This window comes from Eucyclogobius newberryi, unplaced genomic scaffold, assembly GCF_026437365.1.
Source record: "Eucyclogobius newberryi isolate DKJ021-1_F unplaced genomic scaffold, fEucNew1.0.hap1 SCAF_4, whole genome shotgun sequence".
Taxonomy (NCBI): Eukaryota; Metazoa; Chordata; class Actinopteri; order Gobiiformes; family Gobiidae; genus Eucyclogobius; species Eucyclogobius newberryi.
The window spans coordinates 38,954,109-38,970,210 of record NW_027316056.1 but is presented as its reverse complement, the minus strand read 5'-3'; the positions used below and the strand labels follow the sequence as shown (position 1 = coordinate 38,970,210).

The 16,102-nt window shown below is 48.4% G+C and overlaps 1 protein-coding gene across 1 annotated transcript in view; it reads left to right on the top strand.

The window, feature by feature from the left end:
* Positions 1-16,102, top strand: part of LOC140376999 (uncharacterized) — a 90,481-nt gene that overhangs the window by 8,388 nt on the left and 65,991 nt on the right. Inside the window, exons 2-4 of the mRNA XM_072462246.1 lie at positions 13,933-14,100; positions 15,382-15,473; positions 15,603-15,724. Of these exons, the coding sequence (XP_072318347.1) occupies positions 13,933-14,100; positions 15,382-15,473; positions 15,603-15,724 (382 nt within the window). The remainder of the gene's footprint in view (positions 1-13,932; positions 14,101-15,381; positions 15,474-15,602; positions 15,725-16,102) is intronic.

The following is a 16,102-nucleotide window of genomic DNA, read 5'->3' as shown; positions in this document are numbered from 1 at the left end:
TACAGGGAAAATAAAGTGTAACCTTAAGAGATGGATTAATAAACGGTTATTAATCATCTGATTATTATGATTTCATGTGCAATTTATTTATGCTGCGTAACACTTTTTGTTACAAGTATTTTTTGGCCGTAAGCCTCACTAGACAGTCGAGCATGACATGGGGACGAGACTGGGGACGGACATCGCAGCAAACTGTCGAGAGCCAGATTCAAACCAACAACACTGCAGGTTTCCCAAATGCAGCGCACGTGTGCTGTCCACTCAGCCACCGAGCGACACTTTTATGAATATTATATTCTTTTCATTGAGTTCTGTGGGAAAAGAGTAAAGAAAGAGTTGAGCTTAAGCTAACGCATGTTTAGTCTAAAATAATGTTCAACACGTTTCTTACTCAAAGGCGCGGATGGACAAAGGTTGTAGATTTGTAGATGTGGCTCTGTTAAACGCTGACCTTAAAGGTGCTTTAGCCGACCTGATGTTTACGGCCTTAAACACATGAAAAGACCTCGTTCATTTTAAACTGTTTTTAACGGTCTGAAGTTACTGCTCACTCACCCACGTCATTACGAGCGTCCTAATGAACCACAATGAGTTTAGAAGCACTTTCCACAACATTCAGAGCAGAGTTTACGCCGGCAGTGAAGCTAACAGCCACTAGCATGCTAACCATGCATGCTTAAGAATCGCGAGGAATAAGAGTCTCTTTAATTACATGCACACAGCACAAAGCGGTCTCACTTTTACGATACGTCTGTAATGGGACGAAACAGATTCACTCCTGCAGGAAAAGAGTCTTTACAATCTGCTGAGCCACTAACTAACTAAAGTGAAAGAAAGAAACGTTTAACACATTTAACACTCATCAACTTCTCACAACAAATTTTTTCGCGCTATTTATTTTAATCCCGACTCAAAACAATTGTCCATCCTGTTGTTGATTTGTGTTCTGTATCCATGGCAACAGTCCTCTCTCTTCTCCAGACTTCAGAAATCAGACCTGTTTTGTAGTTCGTGTGGTCTGTGCTGAAGTTTAGGAGCTTAGTTCAGAGCATTTAAATCATCGTGGGGCATTAATCTCTCTCTAAATTGGGTAAAACAAGGTAAAACATTACAGGGCAGAATATGGCAAGGTTTCCATGGATTAGAAGATTAGCACAAACGATCTGTATCTGTTCAATTTGACACGTGCTTTATGGAACTGGCCTTTGGTCTTTCTATTGAGGAGGACGGGCCAAGCCTGGCTCCCATGTGTCCTACTCGCAGAACCCAGGTTACACCTGCTGGGAGAAACGTGCCATGTCTGTGTGAACTTGCTGAGAGTCAGAAGAACTGCACTGGTCACATGGTCCAGGTGTAAATTTGACCCCTCGTAACTTACAAACAATCCATCCTGTTTGCTCCTAAATATCTGAATGAAAGAAAACATCATTGATATTTACTGTACGTTATCTGAAGTGTAATGCTCGTCGGGCAGGGGCACTAATCCTTAAAATAATGAAATGATCTTAAAAGCCCAGTAAAACGTCAGCTTCAAAGTGACTGTACTCTGCGGAGTCCAAGAATAACACAGCGCCACCAACAGCACCGCGCCGCCGTCCAACAACCGTTCGAGGCCCGTCATTGACAAATATTGATACAGTCTTTGATCTGAGCGCCAGATGCTCGTCCGGACCGAGAAAACAGGATTCTGAAGTGAAACGTGGCGGTTCAATGGCGTGCCGCGGATTCCTAGCGCGAGTGTGTGTTTGCGTTCGTCTTTCTTTACCGCCTCTGTCGCTCTGACGGTCGGCATGCTCTTTGTGTAAGATCGGAGCTTTGATGAGAGCCAGCTGAAGGAGCCAGAACAGAAACATATGGTCCATTTACCCACTTGTCTTCGTCTCCCTCCAGGTCCAGACCGGCTCATGGAATTGTGTCAGAACGCTGCGAGGAGGTATTCAGATGGGATTCGTTTTAACTACAGACGGTTGTTAGCAATTCTCTCATTTTAGGTTTGTTTTTAGCGTTGTTTACCTGCACTGTAGTTGTTCATTACCACGTTGTTGTGATCAGAACCCAAATGACATCCATGTGATGGTATTTGAGAACAGTCGTAGCCTCTTGTTTAATCTGTTCACGATGGCACAGCAACTCGATCTAAACTTTGAAGCAAAAACACATAAACTTTCTCAAAAGAACTTCCATGTGCACATCCAAAACACCGACTACAAACAGCCTAAAATCACAGACATGAGCACTCAGTCTAGGGGATGCAGCAGGACGATTTGGGAGTCCTTTTCAGAGACAAGGACGATTCACACTGGACGAGAAACACAATTTACCCGAGTTTCCTATAGGTCAAACTAATGTGGTCCTAATGTGGTCCGAACAGGGCTTTAGCCCAAAAACAGTGTCATGACAGAGTCCCGAGGGTTTCCCATGAGCGCCCCGAGAGCATCCCGAGAGCCTCCCGAGAGCATCCCGAGAGCGTCCCGAGAGCGTCCCGAGAGCGTCCCGAGAGCATCCCGAGAGCGTCCCGAGAGCATCCCGAGAGCGTCCCGAGAGCATCCCGAGAGCGTCCCGAGAACGTCCCGAGAGCGTCCCGAGAGCGTCCCGAGAGCGTCCCGAGAGCGTCCCGAGAGCGTTCCGAGAGCGTCCCGAGAGCGTCCCGAGAGCGTTCCAAGAGAGTCCCGAGAGCGTCCTGACAGAGTCCCAAGGGTATCTCCAGAGCGTCCCGAGAGCGTCCCATGAGCGCCCCGAGAGCGTCCCATCAGGTGGTGACATCCATGCAGGTGGCAGTGTTTTTGAGAGGGGGAAACGCAAACTTTGAACAGGACCCCGGGCAAAATTCTGACCCAGATGAGGCTCAAGTACGAGTGGTGGACGAAAAAAAAAGACGGTGGGTTCGAGGCAATACAGCGAAAGCTTCCTTTCATTCTGATTTACTTTCACCGGGGATGCGACGACACCGTTATGCTTGGTGTGTGGTGAGAAGCTCTCCAACAGCGCCATGGAAACAAGCAAGCTTCAACGCCATCTCCAAACGAAACACCCGTCCATTCAAAACAAGCCAATTGACCATTTTGTGCAATTACAGAAAAACACTGAGAAACAGGCAACTCTTTTGAGAAAAAACATAAAGGTAAATGAGAGAGCCCTCAAACAAGCTATCTTGTTGCGGAACTCATTGCTAAATCAAAAAAGCCCCAAACTGTGGCAGAAACATGAATACTGCCTGTAAAGCCATTGTACATGAGACGCTCTTCTTGCTTCATCCAGAGGTCCGATGGTTGCTGGTGCTGGCCTCTGTGTTTGAACTGTGACAGGAACTTAAAGTATTTCTGACAAATGAGAGGGCGGATCACTCAAAGCTGCTTGTGTGCAAAGCTGGCATATCTGGCTGATATTTTTCATCATTTGAATGAACTGAACACACAGATGCAAAGCCGAAATGAAAACCTGTTTACAAGCACTGATAAAATGAATGGATTTCATTTTAAAGTGCAGCTCTGGCAACAACGTGTGCAGCATGGCAACCTCGAGATGTTCCCACTCACCAAGACACGGCATGATGACAGCACTGCAGCACTGTGCGAGGCACACGTTTGAAAACTCTTTATTTCCCTTCAGACTTCACAGAAAAGGTTAGGGACTCATACAGCTCAGCATCAGTTGTTGGAAACTTTACAGGAGCAAGAGGAACTAATTGACCTGAAACAAGATCGTGGTTTAAAGCTGAACTTTGCTGATCTTCCTTTGGACAGTTTGTGGTTTACTTCTGCCAAGGAGTTTCCTATTCTGGCCAACGAAGCCATTTCAATATTGCTCCCATTTTCCGCCTCACATTGTGTGAGCTGAGCTTGTCAGGCCTGACTATGATCAAAACTAAAAACAGAGAGAGCTTTTGAGGAAGAGCTCCGTGTGTGTCTTTCTTACATTCTTGCCAGGATCTCAGCTTTGTGTTCATCTAAACAAGCCCAGGGTTCACACTGAGTGAGTATAAATACATTTAGAAACGATCTTACTAACTATACTTTATTATATATACGGCGTTAGGCTATAGAGTGTAATTTTGTTAATGGTGTGTCCCAGGATTTTGTCAAAGTAAAAAATGTGCCCTGGCTCAAAAAAGGTTGAAAAACACTGCCCTAAAGAGTCCTAAAGAGTCAACAGAGACCGTCCTGACAGAGTCCCTAGAGAGTCCCAGAGCGTCCCAAGAGAGCATCCTGAGAGCGTCCCTAGAGAGTCCCTAGAGAATCCCTAGAGAGTCTCTAGAGAGTCCCTAGAGAGTCCCTAGAGAGTCCCTAGAGAGTCCCTAGAGAATCCCTAGAGAGTCCCTAGAGAGTCCCTAGAGAGTCCCTAGAGAGTCCCTAGAGAGTCCCTAGAGAGTCCCTAGAGAATCCCTAGAGAGTCTCTAGAGAGTCCCTAGAGCATTCCTAGAGAGTCCCTAGAGCGTTCCTAGAGAGTCCCTAGAGCGTTCCTAGACCGTCCCTAGCGCGTCCAATGCTGTGATGTCCCGCTGTGTTTGGGTGGAGTTCTTCTTTCTGCAAAAGGCATGTTTGTTATTGCATTCTCTGTGATAATGACAAACACACACGTGTCGTCACACAAACAGCACCGAGCTCTCTCACACACACACACACACACACACACACACAGAGACACTCACGCACACACACACACACACACACACACACACACCACACACACACACACACACACACACACACACACACACACACAACTCTGAGATTATTGACTGAAATATTTAATGAATTATATGAATTATGATCCTGAACTTCAGAAGTGTCAGGAATGAGATGAAAACTGGGATCTTTGCTTCATCTCTCATATTTACACTGTCATTGTTGCAGATGTTCATTCATATGCATAATGAGGGTGTTGTTGTTGTTGTTGTTGTTGTTCACATATGACGTCATGTGACTAATTGAGACAAAAAGGTGGCAAACTTTGAACTTTGGACTGACGTGGAGCAATTATTGTTGGAAATGAACGTAATAGTTCTTCATGTTTCTGTTGAAGTTCTGTTTCATGAGAAGCTTTTTTAAAGATAAGAAAAAAGCAATGATTTGGATTAAATTGCACTTTTTAGAAACTAAAATGTGTAAAAAGTGAAGCTCAATCTCAGACTAAACCAGTGACACTTCAGGACCTTCTGAGCTGAATAAAAGTCATAAAAACATACGACTTTGAGACTTTTGATGGTAAAACCTGCTTTTGATGAATGAATGAATATTACATGAATATTTTGGATGATTGGACACTTTTGCTGTTGATGGCCTGTTGATGACCTGTTGATGACCTGTTGACCTGTTGATCTGTTGACCTATTGATGACCTGTTGATGACCTGTTGATGACCTGTTGACCTGTTGATGACCTGTTGACCTGTTGATGACCTGTTGATGACCTGTTGTTGACCTGTTGTTGACCTGTTGATGACCTGTCTGTGATTGATGACCTGTTGATGACCTGTTGATGACCTGTTGATGACCTGTTGATGACCTGTTGACCTGTCTGTGATTGATGACCTGTTGATGACCTGTTGATGACCTGTTGATGACCTGTTGACCTGTTGATGACCTGTCTGTGATTGATGACATGTTGATGACCTGTTGATGACCTGTCTGTGATTGATGACATGTTGATGACCTGTTGATGACCTGTCTGTGATTGATGACATGTTGATGACCTGTTGATGACCTGTCTGTGATTGATGACCTGTTGATGACCTGTTGATGACCTGTCTGTGATTAATGACCTGTTGATGACCTGTTGATGACCTGTCTGTGATTGATGACCTGTTGATGACCTGTCTGTGATTGGTTGATGACCTGTCTGTGATTGATGACCTGTTGATGACCTGTCTGTGATTGATTACCTGTTGATGACCTGTTGATGACCTGTCTGTGATTGATGACCTGTTGATGACCTGTTGACCTGTTGATGACCTGTCTGTGATTGATGACCTGTTGATGACCTGTCTGTGATTGATGACCTGTTGATGACCTGGTTGATGACCTGTCTGTGATTGATGACCTGTTGATGACCTGTTGATGACCTGTCTGTGATTGATGACCTGTTGATGACCTGTTGACCTGTTGATGACCTGTTGATGACCTGTCTGTGATTGATGACCTGTTGATGACCTGTTGATGACCTGTTGACCTGTTGATGACCTGTTGATGACCTGTTGATGACCTATTGACCTGTTGATCTGTTGATCTGTTGACCTACTGATGACCTGTTGATGACCTGTTGATGACCTGTTGACCTGTTGATGACCTGTCTGTGATTGATGACCTGTTGATGACCTGTCTGTGATTGATGATCTGTTGATGACCTGTCTGTGATTGATGACCTGTTGATGACCTGTTGATGACCTGTTGATGACCTGTTGATGACCTGTTGACCTGTTGATGACCTGTTGATGACCTGTTGATGACCTGTTGACCTGTTGATCTGTTGATCTGTTGACCTATTGATGACCTGTTGATGACCTGTTGATGATCTGTTGATGACCTGTCTGTGATTGATGACCTGTTGATGACCTGTTGATGACCTGTTGATGACCTGTCGGTGATTGTTGACCTGTTGATGACCTGTCTGTGATTGGTTGATGACCTGTCTGTGATTGATGACCTGTTGAAGACCTGTCTGTGATTGATGACCTGTTGATGACCTGTTGATGACCTGTTGATGACCTGTTGACCTGTTGATGACCTGTCTGTGATTGATGACCTGTTGATGACCTGTCTGTGATTGATGATCTGTTGATGACCTGTCTGTGATTGATGACCTGTTGATGACCTGTTGATGACCTGTTGATGACCTGTTGATGACCTGTTGACCTGTTGATGACCTGTTGATGACCTGTTGATGACCTGTTGACCTGTTGATCTGTTGATCTGTTGACCTATTGATGACCTGTTGATGACCTGTTGATGATCTGTTGATGACCTGTCTGTGATTGATGACCTGTTGATGACCTGTTGATGACCTGTTGATGACCTGTCGGTGATTGTTGACCTGTTGATGACCTGTCTGTGATTGGTTGATGACCTGTCTGTGATTGATGACCTGTTGAAGACCTGTCTGTGATTGATGACCTGTTGATGACCTGTTGATGACCTGTTGACCTGCTGATGACCTGTCTGTGATTGATGACCTGTTGATGACCTGTTGATGACCTGTTGACCTGTTGATGACCTGTTGATGACCTGTTGATGACCTGTCTGTGATTGTGAGTGAAGGTCATTCACTGTAATGACCCGTGTGTTTTATTGTGAGAAGTGACGTCCCGATTTTACAATTATTCACAATTATTGACATGGAAAAACAAGTCTTCTTAATTCTCTCTTTACTCTTCACATTGAGACTTTATGAAATCAAAGTCACTGAAAAAAGTTATGATTCCATAATTCAACAATCAAATAAAAGAGAACTTTACATTGAGATTCATGTTTCTGTAGCTTAAATATAGTGAGGAAACAGTTATTTTGACCTGAAAAATCATGATTATGGATAAATCATCTGCAGCAGGTTCATCGTTCTGCGTCGTTCAATTTGATGTAAAGTCGTCATTTATTGTCTCCTGTTTACATTGGATAAAAGTGTCAGAAAATCAAATGTAGATTAGATTTTTTATGAAGTCTAAAATCTCATCTTCTTTCGTTTCTTCCCCGTCTCGCGTCTCGATCCGTCTCGCGTCTCGATCCGTCTCGCGTCTCGATCCGTCTCACGTCTCGATCCGTCTCGATCCGTCTCACGTCTCGCGTCTCGATCCGTCTCGCGTCTCGATCCGTCTCGCGACTCGATCCGTCTCACGTCTCGCGTCTCGATCCGTCTCGCGTCTCGATCCGTCTCGCGACTCGATCCGTCTCACGTCTCGCGTCTCGATCCGTCTCGCGACTCGATCCGTCTCACGTCTCGCGTCTCGATCCGTCTCGCGTCTCGATCCGTCTCCCGTCTCGATCCGTCTTGATTCGTCTCGCGCCTCGATCTGTCTCTCGTCTCGTTCCGTCTCGCGTCTCGATCTGTCTCACGTCTCTATTTCGTCTCACGTCTCGATCCGTCTCGCGTCTCGATCCGTCTCGCGTCTCGATCCGTCTCGTGTCTCGATCCGTCTCGCGTCTCGATCCGTCTTGCGCCTCGATCCGTCTTGCGCCTCGATCCGTCTCGATCCGTCTCGCGTCTCGATCCGTCTCGCGTCTCGATGCGTCTCACGTCTCGATTCGTCTCACCTCTCGATCCGTCTCACGTCTCGATCCGTCTCACGTCTCTACTATATTCACTTTACGCTCAGTAACTGGTGATGGAACAATATGTTTTGGGGCTCAGTATTTCTTGCGTGTACTTTTTCATTGCACTAGTCAAGAAATGTGTTTTTGCTTTTGTAGTTTATGAGTCGTAAAAAAAGTGACTTCTGCAGATGATTAAACCAATAACGAACTAACACCTGCTTTTTATTGTTGTTGCAGCTTGTGTTTCTTGAATACGACACAGATAAAACATTCTCTGTCAAGTCTGTTCAAAAGTCGTAGAAATAAGTTGTTTTGAGTCTAAATGTTTTGGTTTTTGAGAGAATCCGTCACTCCTGATCTGGAACTGTCCTGGAAGAAGATTTCTGGATAAGAAGAAGACTCTTCCTCAGAAAGTGAAAAGCGTGACATATGTACATTAAGGATGATTCATATACATTCATCTGTGAGAAGATGAAGAGCTGTACAGTTCAAAGTGGAGGGCGTTGGCTGAGTTTGAACATTGTCTTGTTTCTGCTGGTCTGAATCTGATTTCTTTCTGATGTACTTTGTCTTTTGTGTTGCTCTGGAGCGATAGTGTTTTACTGCCACCAAAGGGTTGTGGGTTCAACTCCTCGACTTTTACTGAACCACCTTTATCACTTATTTTGGCCAGAACAAAATGTATTTTCTATCGTTTGAACATTTATACGACATAAACATATAATAAAAACTACTGGACACTTTAACATTATAGTTATTTGCCTGAACAGAACATGCAGTGAGTCGGGGGGGGGGTTTTATTCGTAGACTACACCACTGAGTCTTCCATAAAGCGCGTAGACTACACCACTGAGTCTTCCATAAAGCGCGTAGACTACACCACTGAGTCTTCCGTAAAGCGCGTAGACTACATCACTGAGTCCTCCGTAAAGCGCGTAGACTACACCACTGAGTCTTCCGTAAAGCGCGTAGACTACACCACTGAGTCTTCCGTAAAGCGCGTAGACTACACCACTGAGTCTTCCGTAAAGCGGTGTGTTTTGGCAGTGCTAACGGCGCTGCTGTTGTCACGGCGCCGTAACCAAGCTTGGTTGAGACTGTTTGATTGACATCTAACTGACAAATAATATGTTTCTGCTCAAAGGAGGCGAGACAACAAAAGAGCTGATCGTGCAAATACTTATAACACGTTTAGAAAGTGACAGTTCAAGCAGAAGCCGTGCAGAAGCCGTGCAGAAGCCGAGCAGAGGCCGAGCAGAAGCCGTGCAGAAGCCGAGCAGAAGCCGAGAAGAAGCCGTGCAGAAGCCGAGCAGAAGCCGAGCAGAAGCCGAGCAGAAGCCGAGCAGAGGCCGAGCAGAAGCCGAGCAGAAGCCGAGCAGAGGCCGAGCAGAGGCCGTGCAGAAGCCGGGCAGAAGCCGGGCAGAAGCCGAGCAGAAGCCGAGCAGAAGCCGAGCAGAAGCCGAGCAGAAGCCGGGCAGAGGCCGAGCAGAAGCCGTGCAGAAGCCGAGCAGAAGCCGTGCAGAGGCCGAGCAGAAGCCGTGTAGAGGCCGAGCAGAAGACGAGCAGCTGTGCGGGAGCTCAAAGCAGATGCAGCCTTTACGTAAGCCCCTGGTGTGAAGCTGCACCAGTTCAGGCTTGTCCTCCTGCGTCCTTTACACTTCTCCTCTTTTTGAACGTTCTACATCGTATTTCCACTCGAGGCTCTTTCATCATTTATCATGTCATTATAAAGTAGAGATGGAGAGAGAAAGTTTCAACGTTTTAATATCAGTTTAGCAAATCAAATTTTCAATCCAATCAAATCCACTTTATATTTAAAAATACAATCTTGGCAAATTTTTCTCAGCGCACGACTTGTTCAAAGTGTTTAAAAGTTAAAAACGCCTTTACTTTCGATAAACAGTGACATAAAAGTGAATTGAATTTAGAACGTCTGGGTCAAATCAGCAGCTGGTGCAGGTCTGTTGGTGCAGGTCTGTTGGTGCAGGTCTGTTGGTGCAGGTCGGCTGGTGCAGGTCTGTTGGTGCAGGTCGGCTGGTGCAGGTCGGCTTGTGCAGGTCTGTTGGTGCAGGTCTGTTGGTGCAGGTCTGTTGGTGCAGGTCTGTTGGTGCAGGTCTGTTGGTGCAGGTCGGTTGTGCAGGTCGGTTGTGCAGGTCGGTTGGTGCAGGTCTGTTGGTGCAGGTCTGTTGGTGCAGGTCGGTTGGTGCAAGTCTGTTGTGCAGGTCGGTTGGTGCAGGTCTGTTGGTGCAGGTCGGTTGGTGCAGGTCTGTTGTGCAGGTCTGTTGGTGTAGGTCGGTTGGTGCAGGTCGGTTGGGGCAGGTCTGTTGGTGCAGGTCGGCAGGTGAAGGTCTGTTGGTGCAGGTCGGTTGGTGCAGTTCTGTTGGTGCAGGTCTGTTGGTGCAGGTCAGCTGGCGCAGGTCGGTTGGTGCAGGTCTGTTGGTGCAGGTCTGTTGGTGCAGGTCAGCTGGCGCAGGTCGGTTGGTGCAGGTCTGCTGGTGCAGGTCTGTTGGTGCAGGTCGGCTGGTGCCGGTCGGCTGGTGCCGGTCGGCTGGTGCAGGTCGGTTGGTGCAGGTCTGTTGGTGCAGGTCAGCTGGTGCAGGTTGGTTGGTGCAGGTCGGTTGGTGAAGGTCTGTTGGTGCAGGTCTGTTGGTGCAGGTCTGTTGGTGCAGGTCGGCTGGTGTAGGTCGGTTGGTGCAGGTCGGCTGGTGTAGGTCTGTTGGTGCAGGTCTGTTGGTGCAGGTCGGTTGGTGCAGGTCTGTTGTGCAGGTCGGTTGGTGAAGGTCTGTTGGTGCAGGTCTGTTGGTGCAGGTCTGTTGGTGCAGGTCTGTTGGTGCAGGTCGGTTGGTGCAGGTCTGTTGGTGCAGGTCAGCTGGTGCAGGTCGGCTGGTGCAGGTCGGTTGGTGCAGGTCTGTTGGTGCAGGTCAGCTGGTGCAGGTCGGCTGGTGCAGGTCGGCTGGTGCAGGTCGGTTGGTGCAGGTCTGTTGGTGCAGGTCAGCTGGTGCAGGTTGGTTGGTGCAGGTCGGTTGGTGAAGGTCTGTTGGTGCAGGTCTGTTGGTGCAGGTCTGTTGGTGCAGGTCGGCTGGTGCAGGTCGGTTGGTGCAAGTCTGTTGGTGCAGGTCGGCTGGTGCAGGTCTGTTGGTGCAGGTCGGTTGGTGCAGGTCTGTTAGTGCAGGTCTGTTGGTGCAGGTCGGTAGGTGCAGGTCTGTTGTGCAGGTCGGTTGGTGAAGGTCTGTTGGTGCAGGTCGGCTGGTGCAGGTCTGTTGGTGCATGTTGGCTGGTGTAGGTCGGTTGGTGCAGGTCTGTTGGTGCAGGTCTGTTGGTGCAGGTCGGCTGGTGCAGGTCGGCTTGTGCAGGTCTGTTGGTGCAGGTCGGCTGGTGCAGGTCTGTTGGTGCAGGTCTGTTGGTGAAGGTCGGTTGGTGCAGGTCTGTTGGTGCAGGTCAGCTGGTGCAGGTCGGTTGGAGCAGGGCTGTTGGTGAAGGTCTGTTGGTGCAGGTCGGCTGGGGCAGGTCTGTTGGTGCAGGTCTGTTGGTGCAGGTCTGTTGGTGCAGGTCGGTTGGTGCAGGTCTGTTGGTGCAGGTCGGTTGGTGCAGGTCTGTTGGTGCAGGTCGGCTGGTGCAGGTCTGTTGGTGCAGGTCGGTTGGTGCAGGTCTGTTGGTGCAGGTTTGTTGGTGCAGGTCTGTTGGTGCAGGTCGGCTGGTGCAGGTCTGTTGGTGCAAGTCTGTTGGTGCAGGTCTGTTGGTGCAGGTCGGCTGGTGCAGGTCTGTTGGTGCAGGTCTGTTGGTGCAGGTCGGCTGGTGCTTGTTGGATGGTGCAGGTCTGTTGGTGCAAGTCTGTTGGTGCAGGTCGGCCGGTGCAGGTCAGTTGGTGCAGGTCTGTTGGTGCAGGTCTGTTGGTGCAGGTCTGTTAGTGTCACAAACGTCTTCTTCTGTGGTCCCGGTCAGTGGGTGTGGTCTGGGCCAGCGCCTCCATGTGGGACACTTCCAGAATGTTCCAGAACATTTTTTACATCTTCAGAAACATTTGCAGTCGTCGTGGTGATTCGTTCAGACTTGTGTGGATCACGATGACGTCTCGTCTTGAGCGATTCAGGTCGGTTTGAGCGTCGACAGATCCGACTGTTGTAATGCGACCGACGCTGTCATCGTGCCAGACTCTACCTGTCTGCAGGGGTCTAATGAACCAGGGGCCTAAACCAGGGGCCTAAACCAGGAGCCCTTAACCAGGGGCCTAAACCAGGAGCCCTAAAGCAGGAGCCTAAACCAGGAGCCTGAACCAGGAGCCTAAAGCAGGGGCCTAAACCAGGAGCCTAAACCAGGGGCCTACAGCAGGGGCCTAAACCAGGAGCCAAAAGCCCTAAACCAGGAGCCTAAAGCAGGAGCCAAAAGCCCTAAACCAGGAGCCTAAAGCAGGAGCATGTTGGAGGTGCTCCTGTGACTTCTGCTGCTGAAACGTCTCAGATCAGCAGCTTGAACCAGTTTGTGGCTCAAACATCTCATTTCACCCTGAAGAGACGCAGAGACCATGGGAATGGACTGTTTAGCAGCTTTATTACGTGAGTTATTTGGCGCTCAGACCCCGGCGGAAGACAGTGATCATGGGCACTCCATGATCTATTTGTATTAGATGTCTCCCCCCAGAGCCTGGAGACTGGTGGTGGTAGATGTGAAGACAAGGTAGAGGATGAGGGGAATGCAGAGGAGGAGCTGGGGAGGTGGTGGGTCGCAGTACGGTTTGAGCGGCCGAGCCATCTGCCTGAGGCTTAAATGCGACTGCCTGGTGCTGATTGGGAGCAGGGAGGAGTCACATGAGAGCGATGATTGGGGATGAGGAGCAGGTGCGAGGGCCATGGTGCAGACGCCCCCTGTCCCTACACCCTCCTTCTGTCCTTACACCCTCCTTCTGTCCTTTCACCCTCCTTCTGTCCTTTCACCATCCTTCTGTCCTTTCACCCTCCTTCTGTCCTTTCACCCTCCTTCTGTCCTTACACCCTCCTTCTGTCCTTTCACCCTCCTTCTGTCCTTTCACCCTCCTTCTGTCCTTACACCCTCCTTCTGTCCTTTCACCCTCCTTCTGTCCTTTCACCATCCTTCTGTCCTTTCACCCTCCTTCTGTCTCCTTACACCCTCCTTCTGTCCTTACACCCTCCTTCTGTCCTTTCACCCTCATTCTGTCCTTTCACCCTCCTTCTGTCCTTTCACCCTCCTTCTGTCCTTTCACCCTCCTTCTGTCCTTTCACCCTCCTTCTTGGCCGGGAAAAACTGCATAACCTCTTTGGGATAAGCGCAGAAACCTGGGAGAGTCCATGGTGAAGTGAGGGATCTGACTCTCACAGACGGACAGGCCACGCCCGCTTGAGTGCGATGATGGCGCTGGGGAGAGGGGTCCTGCCATAGTGGCCTTGACGTAGATGGATAGAGTTAGGTCTTCCAGGCTGAATTTACGCAGGCTTCATTTGTTGTTTTTCCTCTGTTTAAATGTCATTAATAAACATAAAAACTCAACATATACAATGTTATAAATAATATATATTGTATACAATATTATAAATAATATATATACAATGTTATAATTAAAGTAAGTGTAGTATAATTTACAGGCGGCCGTTTGTGGGCCGTTTGTGGGCCGTTTGTGGGCCGTTTGGGGGCCCTAAGCGGCAGGTGACTAAATGTCTTCCTCTCTGTTGCCTGCAGTGAAGCTGGTGGACGTCCTGAAGGTCCTGGAGCTCTCTGAGGACATGGACGGAGTGTCGCTGGAGGCAGGTCTGTGCACCAGCCGCTCGGGTCAGGACGTCTCTGACCTGTCCTTCAAGATCGACAAGAAGATCCAGCTCAGCGCCCCCACCATGCAGCTGTTCCCCGGTGAGGCCCCCGAACGGCCCTCGCTTTGGTCACTTTGTATTCTGTAACGAGTTTGTCACTTTAAAGGAGACGACTGATCCTTTTACTGCTGTAGTATTCATCTAAAACGGCTTATGAACAGGTGATAAGTCCCGCCCCTTCATAGGGATTAACTCCGCCCCTTCATAGGGATTAACTCCGCCTCTTCATAGGGATTAACTCCGCCTCTTCATAGGGATTAACTCCGCCTCTTCATAGGGATTAACCCCGCCTCTTCATAGGATTAGCTCCGCCCCTTCATAGGGATTATCTCCGCCTCTTCATAGGATTAGCTCCGCCTCTTCATAGGATTAGCTCCGCCCCTTCATAGGGATTATCTCCGCCTCTTCATAGGATTAGCTCCGCCTCTTCATAGGGATTAGCTCCTCCTCTTCATAGGGATTAGCTCCGCCTCTTCATAGGGATTAGCTCCTCCTCTTCATAGGGATTAGCTCCTCCTCTTCATAGGGATTAGCTCCTCCTCTTCATAGGATTAGCTCCGCCTCTTCATAGGGATTAGCTCCTCCTCTTCATAGGGATTAGCTCCGCCTCTTCATAGGGATTAGCTCCTCCTCTTCATAGGGATTAGCTCCGCCTCTTCATAGGGATTAGCTCCGCCTCTTTATAGGGATTAGCTCCTCCTCTTCATAGGGATTAGCTCCGCCTCTTCATAGGGATTAGCTCCGCCTCTTCATAGGGATTAGCTCCGCCTCTTCATAGGGATTAGCTCCTCCTCTTCATAGGGATTAGCTCCTCCTCTTCATAGGGATTAGCTCCGCCTCTTCATAGGGATTAGCTCCTCCTCTTCATAGGGATTAGCTCCGCCTCTTCATAGGGACATTTCACTGTAACATATATTTTTATTTTTGAACCGTGGCCACATGACGTTTTTGAAGTACATGTGGCACTAAGAACAGGGATGTGGGCGGGGCTAGGGGGTAGTTGCAGCACGCAGGAATCAATCAAATATACACTTAAACTAGTAAACTAATGAGGAAAAAACCCTGTTGTAACGAGGTTAAAATCTCATTAAAGTTGATTTTGCAGAATATGTTTAAATATGTTTCTGTCGACAAATCCTCACAAGCCCCAAAGTGTTAAAGTGCAACTACGTAACCTTCTGTTTTAGCTTCAGTTAAACTTCTGCATCTGCTGATGTCGTCTTCTTCAATGGGCCCCTTCAATGGGCCCCTTCAATGGGCCCCTTCAATGGGCCCCTTCAATGGGCCCCTATTTCAAACTGAAATATGTGTCTCTGTCCAGATTCCACGTTCCCAGTGGACTTTTCATTGATGACCACAGTTCGACCGGTCAAGGGCTCTCAGGTGTTCCTCTTCTCGCTCTATGACCCTCAGGTAAGTTTGTCTGGCTGCACGATATATCGCAAAAGTATCGATATCGGTCAAAGCAATAACACAACAGACAGAATCGTGCCAGTGCATGTGTCCAGTAGGGGGCAGCATTACTGACGTGTCGTGTTGCAGGGGACGCAGCAGCTCGGTTTGGAGCTCGCTCGCTCTCCAGTTTTCCTCTATGAAGACCATGAAGGCCGCCCCACCCCCGACATGTACCCCACCTTCAGGAGAGTCAGTCTGACCGATGGCAAGTGGGTAACTACACACACACACACACACACACACACACTCACACACACACTAACACACTCACACTCACACACACACACACACACTCACACACACACTAACACACTCACACTCACACACACACACACACTAACACTCACACACACACTAACACACTCACACACACACACACACACACACACTAACACACTCACACTCACACACACACACACACACACTAACACTCACACACACACTAACACACTCACACACACACACACACACTAACACTCACACACACACGAACACACTCACACACACACACACACACACACACACACACACTCACACACACACTCACACACACACTAACACACTCCCACTCACACACACACACACAC